General features: G+C 44.6%; 1 protein-coding gene across 2 annotated transcripts in view; it reads right to left on the reverse strand.

The window, feature by feature from the left end:
• Positions 1-280: 280 nt before the first annotated feature.
• LOC148514814 (uncharacterized) overlaps positions 281-14,485 on the reverse strand; it is a 77,460-nt gene continuing 63,255 nt past the window's right edge. Inside the window, exons 8-9 of one of the 2 annotated variants that reach the window (XM_088480943.1) lie at positions 9,124-9,224; positions 281-2,287 (exon numbers count right to left, since the gene is read on the reverse strand). In XM_088480943.1, coding sequence (XP_088337069.1) covers positions 2,155-2,287; positions 9,124-9,224 — 234 coding nt within the window. In that variant the 3' untranslated portion in view covers positions 281-2,154. Of the gene's footprint in view, positions 2,288-9,123; positions 9,228-14,485 lie in introns of both variants that reach the window. The other variant, XM_088480942.1, reaches the window with a different exon arrangement.

The following is a 14,485-nucleotide window of genomic DNA, read 5'->3' on the forward strand; positions in this document are numbered from 1 at the left end:
CAGGAATGGTCCCAGTATTGGTCAGAATAGGGCTAGATTGTCCTAGGGTGCTTTTTTTTTTTTTTTCTTTTGAGCCCCACACTGACCAGGCTTCAGGTTGGGGTTGCTCACATTATAACACAGACACCCCACTTTATGTGTGTTTTTCACTTTCAGCCTAGATTATGGCAAGTGGACGAAGGAGAGAAGAGCCACCCAGGGGCAAGTGGTGCACACTGGTAATTCAGTGTAAACGTGGTTGAAAAAAAAAAGACATTCTTACACTGCAAGTGACCTCCAGAGAGTGCAATTTTTATTTATTAGGCACAACAGAATGTCCGCTGCACCTACAAGGAGAAAGCATAAAAACATATGCATAATAACATATGAAAAACAAGCTTACAAGGGGGAAGATAGACAGGGACGACACAGATGGGGTAGACAGTGCGGAAGAAGCATGTAGCAGCAGGTTCGGATGAGAGCTGGGAAGTAATGATGAAGTAGTGGGTCTTGAGAGCCCTTTTGAAGATTTGTAGAGAGGTGGAGAGTCAGATAGAGAGAGGGAGAGAGTTCCAGAGGTAGGAACCAGCACGGGCAAAATCTTGGAGGTGGGAGGAAGTAATCCGATGGCAGGAGAGGTGGCGAGCATTTATTGAGCGAAGTATGGGGGCAGGAGTGTAAAGGGAGATGAGGTCTGAGATGTAAAATATAGAGGATTGGATGAGGGCTTTGTAAAAGAGTGTAAGAACCTTGAATTGGGTTCTGAAGGGGAGACATTGTAGGGCTTGTAGGAGAGGGGAGGCAGATGTAGAACGTTTGGAGAGGAAGATTCTAGTTGAGCAGCAGCATTGAGGATAGATTGGAGAGGTGAGATGTGGGAATCAGGGAGGCCAGATAGGAGGAGGTTACAGTAGTCCAATCTGGAGATGACCAGAGTTTGAATGAGGGTCTTAGTAGCATCTAGGGTGAGAAAGTATCTGATCCTGGAAATATTTTGAGATGGATATGGCAGGACAGAGAGGTACAGAATGTGTGCTTTAAAGGAGAGGGTGAAGTCAAAGATAACTCCAAGACAGCGGACTTGGGGCTAGAGGAGATGGTTGTGGGAAGCGAGGTTATGCGGGATTGTGATCAGCTCAGACTTAGACATGTTAAGTTTACGAAACCGCTGGGACATCCAGAATGAGATAGCAGAGAGACAGTTGGAGATACGAGTGAGGAGAGGTCAGGGGAGGAGAGGTAGATCTGAGTATCAGCACAGAGATCATTATTGGAGGCCAAAAGAGCTGATGAGATCATCTAAAGAAGATGTATAGAGGGAGAAGAACAGAACCTTAGGGAACACCTACCTTTAATGGAAGCGAGGGTGAAGAGGAGTCATGAGCAGAGATAGAGAAGGAACGTTCAGAGAGGTAGGAGGACAGCCAGGTCAGGACAGTATCACATAGAGCAAGGGAGTGAAGGATTTGCAGGAGGAGAGGGTGGTCAACAGTGTCAAAAGCAGCAGATAGGTCAAGGAGAATGAGCAGAGAGAAGTGACCATTGGTTTTGGCAGCAAGGAGGTTGTTGCTGACTTTTGTGAGGGCAGTTTCAGTGAAGTGGAGAGAATGGAAGCAGGACTCAAATGGGTCAAGCAATGAGTGGGAGGAAAGAAAGGCAGTACTGTAAGTTGGTTGCAAACAGTATGCTAAAGGTGTTTGCAGGAAAAAGGAAGGAGAGAGATGGACTGGTAGTTAGAGCGTGTTAGGATCAAGGGTATGTTTTTTGAGAATGGGTGAGAGAAGGGAATGCTTGAATGCAGAAGGGACAGTACCTGATGAGAGGTACAGATTAAGGAGGTGGGCAAGATGGGAATAGACAGAAGGAGAGAGGTGGCGGGTAGGGATAGGGTTGAGGACTGGATGAGGGCCATTACTTCTTCTCCAGATACAGGATAGAAAGATGTCAGAATTGGTAAGATGGATGGGGAGGGGTGGTCAGGGAAAGGAGGTGAAGTGCTGAGGGTCTGGTGGGATATGCTATCCTGACGTATAGTCAATTTTACATGTGAAGTAGGTGGCAAAGTCAAGGGCAATGGGTGAGGAGGTGAGGGGAGGAGAAGGTGGGTAGAGAAGGGAGTTGATAGTGGCAAATAGACGTCTGGAGTTTGAGGACTGGGAGAAGATGAGCATAAGGCTATCTGTATCCTGAAGCTTCTTTGGTACAAATCCACTGCATTTTAAATTTGTCTTTATGTCTTTTGACAACACCATTGCTCAGGTAAGCATATTTAGATTCATCATTTGCTGGTACTTTCTCCATTGAAAATCTATAGAAAAACAAAAACAATATTGTGCTATGAGATAACATATCTGGTTGTTGTCTGGGCAATTATATAATGCTGCTGCTACTAATACACAATATATATAACAAAGCAGTAGTATCCCTAATACAGCTTGAGACTCCCATATCCAAATATTCCGAAATACGGAATATTCCGAAATACGGAATTATTTTAACATGACCAAGATCGTGAAACCTTTGATTTTTGGTGGTTCAATGTACACAAAAACTTTGTTTAAGGAACAAAATTATTAAAAGTATTGTATAAAATTACCTTCAGGCTGTGTGTATATAAGGTGTATATGAAACATAAATGATTTTCATGTATGTACACAAACTTTGTTTGAGCCACAAAATTATAGAAAATATTGTATATAATTACCTGCAGACTGTGTGTATAAGGTGTATATAATACATAAATTAATTTTGTGTTTAAATTTGGGTCCCATTCCCAAGATCTCATTATGATATGCAAATATTCCAAAATACGGAATATTCCATTATCCAAAATACCCCTGGACCCAAGCATTTTGGATATGGGAGACCCTGCACTTGTATGAGTTTATACAATTTTCCATTACTGAGAAAATTAAATCTCGCAAGAGGTTTTTGGTCAAATCAATTCTGTTAATTAGTATTTATATTCGCTTTTTTTCAGTCTGGGGACCCAGTGTGTTCCCTTGTAATATGTGTGATAGACAGAAAATACAGAAAAAATACTGTCCTTTTCATGTATGTAAACCAGTAACTGGATAGGTTTATACCGTAATGGTTTACAAAAGAAGATTATTATGTTCAACATTTGTGTGCTTATTTACTACTGGACCTTGCAGCACCTGATCACTGAGACACTTTCATGTATGCCAGTAATTCCCTTAAACTAAAATAGATTCAGATGATGTGATTCAAATATGAGATAAGTACATCTGCAAACAAATAAATCTGTCTCAACCACTCAGTATATAATGTGGCAGGTGAGCGTAGGAATTATATGTACTCTAATACACAGAGGTTGTTACAGATCAAGGACATGAGAAAATAGAGAATTTTCTTCTTTGACAGGCCCCAGTATCTCCCATTATAAAGCTCCCATGTGCACTGCCCTTCCATTCCATCTCCCCACATACTTTCATTATCTTCAGTAGAGAGCAGACTCCCTTCACTGTTCAAAGCAGAAAAGATAATTTATGTTCTTACTGTTAAATCTCTTTCTACAACTCCACTAGGGGGTACAGGGATCACTCTGGGGTATAGGCTGGAGTCTGGGCACCAAACAGTTAAACTTAAATTCCCAACAGCCCAGGCTCCCTCTTCTCTATACCCCACCCAGAGCAGCCAGTTTAGTTAGCAAGCCCAAGGCTAGGAGCGAGGTAGAGGAGAAGGAAGAATGGCACACACAGAACCACACAGGTGAGCAAAACCGGTAACCAAGGAAACACACCCCGGCAGCCAGGCAAGTCAGGGTGGGCACCCTGTGCCACCTATGGAGTTATAGAAAGAGGACATGTCTCCTTTTATTCTTCCTCCACTAGAGGGCACAAGGATCACTATGGGACGTCCCTTAGCGGTCTCCCTATGGGAGGGGATGCTCCTGAACTGCAGTGAGAACAGTGCACCCGAAGGTTGTATCTGAAGAAGCAAGTGTGTCAAAATCATAAACAAAAGAGGAAAGTGTGGGCAGAAGACCATGTGGCAGCCTTACAAAGTTGCTCTGCAGAAGCACCACAGCGAGCTGCCCGAAAGGCTACCACTGACCTGGTGGAATGGGCAGTCGCCATGACAGGGGAAGAAAAATCCGCCAAAAAGTATGCCTGGCGGATAGTAGCTGGCGAGCTCTGCTTGTTAAAATCATATATGACAAAGAAAAAAGTACTTTAAAAGATTAACCTAAACGCAGAGCACATAAAAGAACAAAGACCAGCAGCTGTCAGGTGCTACCACCTTAATGACAAAAAAACTGCAATGAATATACACAGCAGCGCTGGGTCCTAGTCTATTGATTCTATATACACTGTCATGTACATTTAGGAAGATATATAAAAGAGACCACAGAAAAAGGTATATATATGTGTGTATAAAAAACATAAATTTAATAAAAAACCAAGCAATAAATTAATTAATTGATTATGACCACGCAAAGAAACCTAAAAAATAATATTACATTTATATGTTTTTTATACACACATATATACCTTTTTCTGTGGTCTCTTATATATCTTCCTAAATGTACATGACAGTGTATATAGAATCAATAGACTAGGACCCAGCGCTGCTGTGTATATTCATATATGACAAAGAATCTGTAAATCTCTGGTCCTGTCCACATAAATGCGGAGAGCCCTCACAACGTCCAAAGAGGACTCCTCCTGCAAAGAATCTGGAACCCAGATAGACACTACCACAATCTCCTACTGGATGGGGAATAGAGACACTACTTTGGGAAAATAACCCAGGCAAGTCCATAGAACAGCCCGATTCGAGTGGAAAAACAGAAACGGGGAGCGACGCAACATGTTACTCAAGTCGGACACCGCCGGGTCAATGCTATAGCAAGTAGAAAACACGTAAGCTAACGCGGTTCAACCATATCTAAGGGCTAAAAGAGAGCTGACTGCAGAGCCTGAAGAACTAGAGACAGTTTCCATGGAGCCACCGGAACAAAAGGCAGTTGAACATGGAGAACTACCTGGAAGAAGGTCCTTACATCAGGTAAAAAAAAAGTGCTGTCTCTGGAAGAGAACAGACAAAGCTGAAACCCCAAATCTAGACTTGTCTGCAGCAAAGAAAGGACACAAGAGAGGCAAAAAGACCTGGGATTAAAGCCCCTAGTTAAACACAAAGTAAAATAGGTATGCCAAACTCTGTGACAGATTGTCGGCGAAGAGGTCCAAATGACCCTTGTGGAAAAACCCCTTCACTCTCAAGACAAATGTCTCAAGAGCTCCTCTGGTCAAAATGAGATTGGCAAGATCCGGGTGGAAACAGGGGCTGTGAAACACAAGATCCGGCCACAGAGGGAAACGCAGTGGGACATCTATGGAAAGGTCCAGAAGATCTGCGTACTAAACCCACTGTGACCAATCTGGCATCACCAGGATTGGCTCCCTCCAGCTTGAATTTGTGGAGGACATGAGGAATCATCAAGACTGTAGGGAAGATGTATATGACTGGAAACTCCCATGGAACTGCTAAAGCGTCCACCAGGAGAGTGCTGGGATCCCTGGTGCAGGATCTCGGAAACTGGTGGTTGTGATAAGACGTCATCGTGTCTGTCTGGTAGGCCCCAATGGTGTATTAGTATCTAAAAGATGTCCGGATGTAGAGCCCATTTGCTGCATGAATGTCCTGACGGCTTAGAAAGTCTGCCTCCCAATTCTGGACTCCGGGGATGAAGTCCACTGATAAAGCCGGAAGATGATGCTTTGCCCAACAGAAGACCTTGCTGACCTCCTACATGACTGCAAGTGCCACCCTAGTGGTTTATGTAGGAGACAGCGGTTGTGTTGTCCAACTGTACCTTGACCAGACGCCCCTGGAGAAGAGGCTGCGACTGGCAAAGAGTACTGTACACCGCTCTGAGCTCTAGGACACTGAAAACAGGTTGGTGAATGCTTTTGGAAGGTTACAGCGTAACCCTGAGAGACAATGCCTCTGACCCGGGCATCTGTCATGGTCTCCACCCAAACCTCCGAAAAGAACAGAAGCCGGCCTCCCCACCAGAGTCCCCCCATCATGCTTGTCTACAGGTCATCTGGTGGCCCAAGGCTGCTTACCTCGGGACTTAGTGGCCTTGGAAAAAGGACCTTGACTTCTGGAAAAAAGGTGAACCTCTGGCCTTCCCCTGTGGTTGAAAGGAACGAAAAGTAGATCTTCCGGATCTGGGAGGAGCCGCAGAAGGTAAGAAGGACGACTTCGATGCAGCCAGTGCAGCCACTATTTTGTTCAATTCAGGATCAAAAAGTATTTATCCCAAATATGGGAACACTTCCAGAGCCTTCTTAGACTCTGTGTCCGCCCACCAAGTGTGCAACAATAGTGCCGACGCCGACACCTTAGAGGTTGAGAAGTCTGGTATCAATGGTCACTGTCTGAATGGTAGGAAGCTGCCTTCCTAACATGCCTCACCAGAGACTGGGAGCTCTATCCTTGTCCAGCATTTGCTGACACTTGAGCCAACCCCTGAACGGACTGCATCCAATATGGCTCAACAGAAGGTAGCTTGGAAAATGTTAGTAACAGGGAGCACCGGAGCTCAAGCCGGTTAACCAACCGAGACATTACCTGTGTCAATGTAGAAGCCCAAGCCGGATCCTGACTGGGTCATACAGCTAAAGGCACCTCCTGCAGTGGGGCCATAAAGTAATGGAGGGGATCTATCCACTTGATTTTCTCACCCATCAGTGGGAGAAGCGGCTGTCCTGTGAGTGACAGTGACTGCTGTATGGGAGTGCCTGACACCCAGACCCAGATACCCCGGGTCCTGGGGAGAAATCACATTGACACATTTTTTACAAGTGCGCAGCACTGGAGCGCCCACCTTCTTGGGAGACTTATAAGAAGTACAAGAAATCTCCACACACAAAAGGCATAAACAGTGGTGTGTTTTTACAGGGGAAATGCACATAGCAGCTAACCCAGTATTAAATATACAATAAGTGTGCAATCAGGTATATACATACATAATAAATGATATATTATATACACAGACGCACACAGTATTAATCACCTCTGACCAGGGGTGTCCCCAAGGTGACTGGTGTTAATAGCAGGGCACACAGGCAGAGCACAACACCACTCACATGCACACAAATGCGCTGAACAATTAGGCAATAGTGCTCAACAAACCAGCTATAAAAGCAGGAAGGAGCTATGGATATAACCTGGCTGCTAGTAGCGAGTTATATGAGAAGACAGGAGCCCTGAGCTGTGATGAGGCAGGCAATGTAGAAAATGGCCGCTCTGTGTCTCAGAAGAGGTGGAGAGATGGGAGGATTAAGCAAGGGACATGTGCTGCTCCAGCCAGCACCAACTCAAACTGGCAGCCGGTGGCTGGGGGTGGAATATAGAGGAGAGGGAGCCTGGGCTGTTGGGAATTTAAGTTTAACTGTTTGGTGCCCAGACTCTCCTCCCCAGGCTAAACCCCAGAGTGATCCCTGTGCCCCCTAGTGGAGGAAGGAGAAAAATGTAATGCAATTGGAGAGAGGGGCAGAGAAGGCGCATGGTTACAAGCTGCGTGCAGGCGGGCACCAGGCCATTTTCACACCACAAAATGAGATGTAACAAGACATTTGTTTATGTTACACTTCAACAGGGGAAGAATTGTGTTTTAGGAATGATGGGACGGGGGGGAATCCTCTACTTTCACAATAATGAGAGAGGTACAGCATGACTGCACGTGGTGTCCTCTTTTCCTGCATTAAAAACTACTGTATAAAAGTATAAAGTATAATATTTATACAAAGATATAATGAAAAATATTATTAAATAAAAGGGGCCGTTGTTAGAAGTGTGATTTGGACGCAACATTTATAAGATTTTTGTTCTGTTTTCCCAGCAAAACTTGCCGATTGGTAATGGTGAGGTCTGGCTCTTTACCATGGAAAATAGATTGTTTTTAAGGTTTGTAAAATACGACACATATCCAAGCTGATATTACTATAACAATTCATTTACATGATTATTTGTTTTGCTGCTGGATCGTAAATTCATCTCATCTCAGCATTACCTTGTATGTCCCTGTTTTATGTACAGGTGTTGCCATATACAAACATCCTCTAATAGCAACAAATAGCCCTGTTTATTGAACCAGACTTTGATACGTAGCCGCGCCAAAACACTAAACACTATAACTGAACTAAAACTCAAAACTGAGGAAAAAGTAGCACAACGAAGGAAAAAGCCACAAAGTTGAGGAAAAAGTACACAATCCAGTTTAAACAGGCAAAAGACAGGTCCGATACGAGTGACCTGCGTCACACATCGGTATGCTTAATCTGCGACTTCATGCCATTTCCTTTGCGGCAAAAAAGGTCATCCTAAATACACAACACTATTTGTGAATTAAAACGCAAAATTGAGAAAATATGCAGCACGAGAATCACGCCAGGTGTCTCGCGCCATATGACACAGATAAGATCAGTTTCTATATAATTCTGTAACTCTTACTACTTCTAATAGTCACATCATTAGTACTGTATATTGTCACTGGTACTGCCATCAGTACAGAACAGCAGAAGTCATAGCACCATTAGTACTGTATATTGTCACTGATACTGCCATAGGTACAGAACAGCAGAAGTCATAGCATCATTAGTACTGTATATTGTCACTGGTACTGCCATAGGTACAGAACAGCAGAAGTCATAGCACCATTAGTACTGTATATTGTCACTGGTACTGCCATAGGTACAGAACAGCAGAAGTCATAGCACCATTAGTGCTGTATATTGTCACTGGTACTGCCATTAGTACTGTATATTGTCACTGGTACTGCCATAGGTACAGAACAGCAGAAGTCATAGCACCATTAGTGCTGTATATTGTCACTGATACTGTCATTAGTACTGTATATTGTCACTGATACTGTCATTAGTACTGTATATTGTCACTGGTACTGTCATTAGTACTGTATATTGTCACTGGTACTGTCATAGGTACAGAACAGCAGAAGTCATAGCACCATTAGTACTGTATATTGTCACTGGTACTGTCATAGGTACAGAACAGCAGAAGTCAAAGCATCGTTAATGAGACAATTGTAATTCGTAAAGTCCAGCTAATTGACACAACCAATTTTACTGATTAAAATAAGAGAAAACTTACAGCTCGCCAGTGTATAATGTTCCATTAGTCCAGGTCCAGCCATTAGTTATATCATTCCAAACTAGCCCGATCCAGTGATTACCTTTAAATCTTTTCAAGAACTTCTGTCACAAAGAAAATACATATTTTGGGTCAATAAAAAATACATTTTACTTATAACATAGTAATGTTACATGTTGTGCAGCAAGTATAAAGAACCTTACAACCTTTTAATTGAACGCACAGGGCCTGACGCAGAGTTGTACACGAAAAAAGTGTAACTTATTACAGAAAAGATCACACAGTGTTTCTGGCAATTTGCACACAGTACATATCTTGAGATGCGCACAACTCAAAATCGTCAGGAAATGCACCTAGTATACACTAATGCTGGGCATACACGGCAAGATAAAATGCCTGTCAGACCGACAGACATTTTATGTGGCCGGCTGCCAGCCGCAGATGTCCGCGGCATACACTGTGAGAGAAATCTCAGTGTATAGCCCGACATCCGCGCTCCGCCCCCGGGGGAGGAGACATTTCCCTGTTCCTTCCGTAGGAAGGAACACAGGAAATGTCCGATTGTCGGCTGCGCTGGGCATACACTGCCCGATGCGGCCGACAGTTACCGGGTAAATATCGCATCGGACGGGCATGCTGGACAATCCAGCATGCCCGACCGAGCAATATTTAACCCTCGGTCGCCCCCCCCCCCACGCTACAATTATCGCGGCGATCCGCCGATATCGGGCGGATCGTCCCGATAATTGCAGCGTGTATGGCCAGCATAAGTCATCATCGGTGTGTACAGAAGGAGCAAAAGATACAACTCCTAAAAAGTTCAAAGGCATGAGTCACATTTGCGATCACTGCACTTGCCACCTCCCTACACCGTCCCATCTTTCCAGTCGTACGGAGGTGCAAAAGATATGTACAAGTCTGCATGTGGCGCACACGCAACTGTTGTCTTTGTGGCTATTCACAGTGCAGATTAGTACAATTTACACAAAGCAAATTGGCATAACTTCAACTCACATTAAGCACATAAAATAAAAGGGTTGTGTCAAGACATTGTTGAAATATCGATATTGAACTCGTCGGAATCTGCAGAATGTCGACAGTCACAACATGGGATAGGATTAGGCTATGGGAGGAAAGTTAGGCTACGGTAGGGGATGGTCATGGTTAGGCCACAGGAGGTGAGGGTTAGGGATACTCCATGCTTGCGACTGTTCCCACCATGTCCCTGCATCATTCATTCACTACCTTTTCATACCCTGTTCCTTGTCTCCTCCTGCTTCCCATGAATAAAACGCTCACTGTCCCTACCGCGCAGCAATGCAAAGGTGTCTCTCGCATGAGGCTCTATCACAGGAAAAGAACCAGCAACAGAGTACTGGCAAATGTAAGGATAATTTCTAACAGTCTGTAGCCAGGTGGCTTAGACCGGTATCTCAGACCATTGTGTAGGATACCACGGAATATCATATACATTAGCCCTGGCGATATGATGGTGAAGTGCGAATACACATCCCAGTGTGTAACCATGTGAAGGTAGTTCACAACCACATTTATTACTGTACGGTGTTACACGCAAAGTCTTGTAAATGTGTGTATTCCAGTAAGCGATCTTGGATATTTTTGGGGCAGGCATCATGTACGTGTTCATTGGACTCAAGACATGAATCCCCATTCTGTCAGCCAGGACACACATCCCCTCCTCTAGCCCTCAGGAAATCAGGAACAGCTGGGCCCAGTGACATCATAAACACTGGTAATGGGTTAACTGTGAGAGGTTCACTTTACCAAGGAAGCCAAGACCCTTAGTTAAAATGATGGAATGGATATTGTTGAGGGGGGTTACGTAGCTAGACTTTGTGGCATCATAATAGCAGGGAGGGAATGGGATTGAAATGCCGGCGGGGCAGGCAAGTACCCCAACACCCCCTGTCCCCCCCCTCCCTCCCTCCCTATGCCTAACCCTAACCTCCCCTCTTAGTGCCTCACCTCCCCCCAGGGGTGCCTAACCTTAACCCCCCCATTACTGCTCCCTAAACCTAACCCTTACCTCTCCCTGGGGGTGCCTAACCCTCATCTCCCCCAAACCTAACCCTAGCCCCGCTGGACTCCCTAATACTAACCTCCCCCCCCGTGGCTAACGCTAAGGGCGCCCCAGACTTACCTTCATTCAGGATGGCATCGGGATTATGATAGGCGTCTGTACTTCTACGCCTATCATAAATCCCTAGCCGGCATTCCGCTGTTGGAATTGTGACCGGCGGCCTCACATGACTGCATCCCGGCAGGGAGTATGGGGGAAGATACCATTACAGTAACGGTTCTCCGGTTAACCAAGTTAAATCACCCTCTACAAACACTTGGAACTGATATTTACTCCCACTAGGATGTCACTTTTATTATGAGAAATTGACAACTGTTAACTAGAGTGAGCTAGATACTTTTGGTGTGTTCGACATCAGAAGGGACTTGGCATTAAAGTTTCAGATTCTGCCAGGACACGTTGACCCCCAACTTTATCCTTGTAGTCAAAGTGTCAGGAATTGGAGGTATCCACTATACTCCAAAAAATGTTTCTTCATTGGTAGACACCTATGGTTCCATGAACCCAATATTGTCACAGGAGTGGGGTGACTGGTAGTCTCTCCCTACCCCACTGGTGGAAGGATCGATGGCAAAGCAGCAGGGATTCACAAAATCATGCACTCAAAGACATCTTTCAGCCAACATGCTCCATTACCTTTCAAAGGAAGATTGCATCACATGGGAAGACTGCAAGTATGTTTTCCCTGTTGTTTTTGTACTTGCATTTTGTTTGCATGCAATTTTACATGGTTCCTCTGATGCAACTACAGCAGCAAATTACAGAGAAATGCATAAGGAGCTTATTGCCTGTTAGTGTTATGGTGTTTAAATGCCTCTTGAGATTTCCATATTTGACGATTAAAAAAAGAAGGGGATCTCTCTCTCGATTATTCATTCAAGCACAGATTTTGCTCTCTCCTATTTGTGTACCTATACCAGCATTGGCTGGAGAAGAGTCGTAGCTTGAGTCATCTTATTGCCAGTGTAACAGAATTTTACCATCTTTATGAACTTAAATCATCAACTTACAAGAGTCTTTTACTGTGCACATCTTGATTCAATTAGAAAAGAGCTAATACGCTTCAAAATCAGGTTTTGGATTAAACACTTACAGACTTGGTTGCTATTTTTGTCTATTGGATTGTATAGACTTTATTTTTCACCTAGATGTGAGATTTCTACTTTTGAATTATGCATCATAGGTCTTTTGTCTACAACTATCCCATTACGGGGGGTGTGCAATAAGTTTCCAGATGCACAATAAATATTATATTATATGTACAAATAAAATAAAAATTGAATGTTCACTTTAAGTATTTGCCAAAGATGTCTATGCAAAGTTGCATGCGCTCTCACTACTTGGCGAAGCAGCTAGACCAATCTGAAGCAGGTATGTCTTCTACATGTTGGATGAAGCTTTCCACTGCAGCTTCCAGTTACTCAAAATGAATCCCATGCATCTTGCATTTGATTTGTGGGAACACGAAGAAGTCACAGGGGGCCAGGTCTGGACTGTATGGCAGATGACCCAGCTCCTGGATGAGTTCATGGACCAGAAAATCCATCACATTCCTAGACCTGTGGGTAGGTGCATTGTCATGATGGAGAAGGGTACCACGAGCATGAGCTCTTGGACGGCGCCTAGAAATGGCTTCAGGCACTAATGGAATGCATTTGTTGGCATACCAGTCGCTAGAGACTGTGTGCTGCCACACGAGTGGCACGGTTACTACATGACGAACCTTGGCCACCATCCGCTTTGCCATGCTGCACTCACGTGAAACTTCTGTGGAGGAGACTGTAGATCCAGGATTCATTGCCACTGATGATCTCCCAGTCAGAGTTTGAGCGACTGACATCAAACCTGGCCAGTATGTTGTGGCACCAAGTCACCCGAGCCTCCTTCTGCACTCGAGTCAGTCGATAGGGTACCCAGCATGCAGAAACCAAACTTTTTGTGGAGTATCGAGCGGATAGCTCCCGATGAGATGACTCATTTTCTAACTAGTTTCCACCCCAACTATGGCCCGCAGGGCAGCAACGTTGTCTTCGGTGATGGCGGACACAGATAAGTCACAGTGCTCCTAGTCTTCCAGGAACGGTATCCCACAATGAAATTCTGCACACCACTTAAACACAATGGTTTGGAAAGGTTATTCCTCCCCAAAAGCAGCTCAGTGTCGATCAAAAGGGTCCTGCTGTTGCAGACCACTCTTGTATTCATAGAAGATCATTGCTCTACAGTGGTCTCTGTTGCGCTCCATAACAAGTTTGTGAAGGAAGTGAACAAGCTGACTTATCCGGAGTGCAGTGCTGCTTATATACGGTTCTGTGCCCTGACATTTCACATGAACCTTAGTAAGAGATTATAGTTCACAACCAGTCACATTGTGTCTTCTCTACCTATGCACTGCACATCCAGAACTTATTGCACACGCTACATCCATCCTATTATATCTTTCCATTTAGATACTCTTTAATAGTGTTTTACATTGTTCTGTATATCCTATAATATTTGATAACCCAAGATTATCTTTATCAATTATTAGGATTTAGATTAGGTAAAAAAAGAAATACACAGATATACAGTACATTCATGCAACACATTACTAAGTCGTGTAGAACAATGTAAAACTCTGGATGTGCAGTGCATAGGTAGAGAAGACACAATCTGACTGGTTGTGAACTGTAATCTCTGATTAAAGTTCATGTCAAATGTCAGGGCGGAATCGGTATACAATGCCGACGGCTGTTTAGCCGCCGGATCAAATACCGACAGCAGCAGGCCGGTGGGTCGAAATCCCGACAGTTAAAAGGTATGTACCCTAACCCTCCTTTAGAGATGCCTAACCCCAACCTCCCCCCAGGGGTGCCTAAACCTAACCCCCACAGCCCACACCCTAAACCTAACCCTCCCAGGGGAAGGGGTGCCTAACCCTAACCTCCCCCCTAGTGCTTAACCCTAACCCCCTTTCCCTAACCTAAGCTTCCCCGGGGCGGTACCTAACCCTAAGTCCCCCCGGGGGTCCCTGAACCTAACCCCCCCCATCTCCAGGCTAAGTAGTATACTTGCCCATCCGAGGACGATCGGGGTGGCGTCTTTCTTCCAGCATCAGGATTAAGATAGGCGTTGGGATTTTGACGCCTTTCTTAAGTCCCTTGTCGGGCAGGACTAGTCGGGATTTGGACCGGCGGCATCGCGTCCGCCGTCTATTAACTACATCCCGTCAGGGCACAGTACAGACAAACAATCCTAGTGGCTCCCAGACTTATTCTGATC

Source organism: Taudactylus pleione, unplaced genomic scaffold, assembly GCF_031769625.1.
Source record: "Taudactylus pleione unplaced genomic scaffold, aTauple2 ptg000258l, whole genome shotgun sequence".
NCBI classification, from domain to species: Eukaryota; Metazoa; Chordata; class Amphibia; order Anura; family Myobatrachidae; genus Taudactylus; species Taudactylus pleione.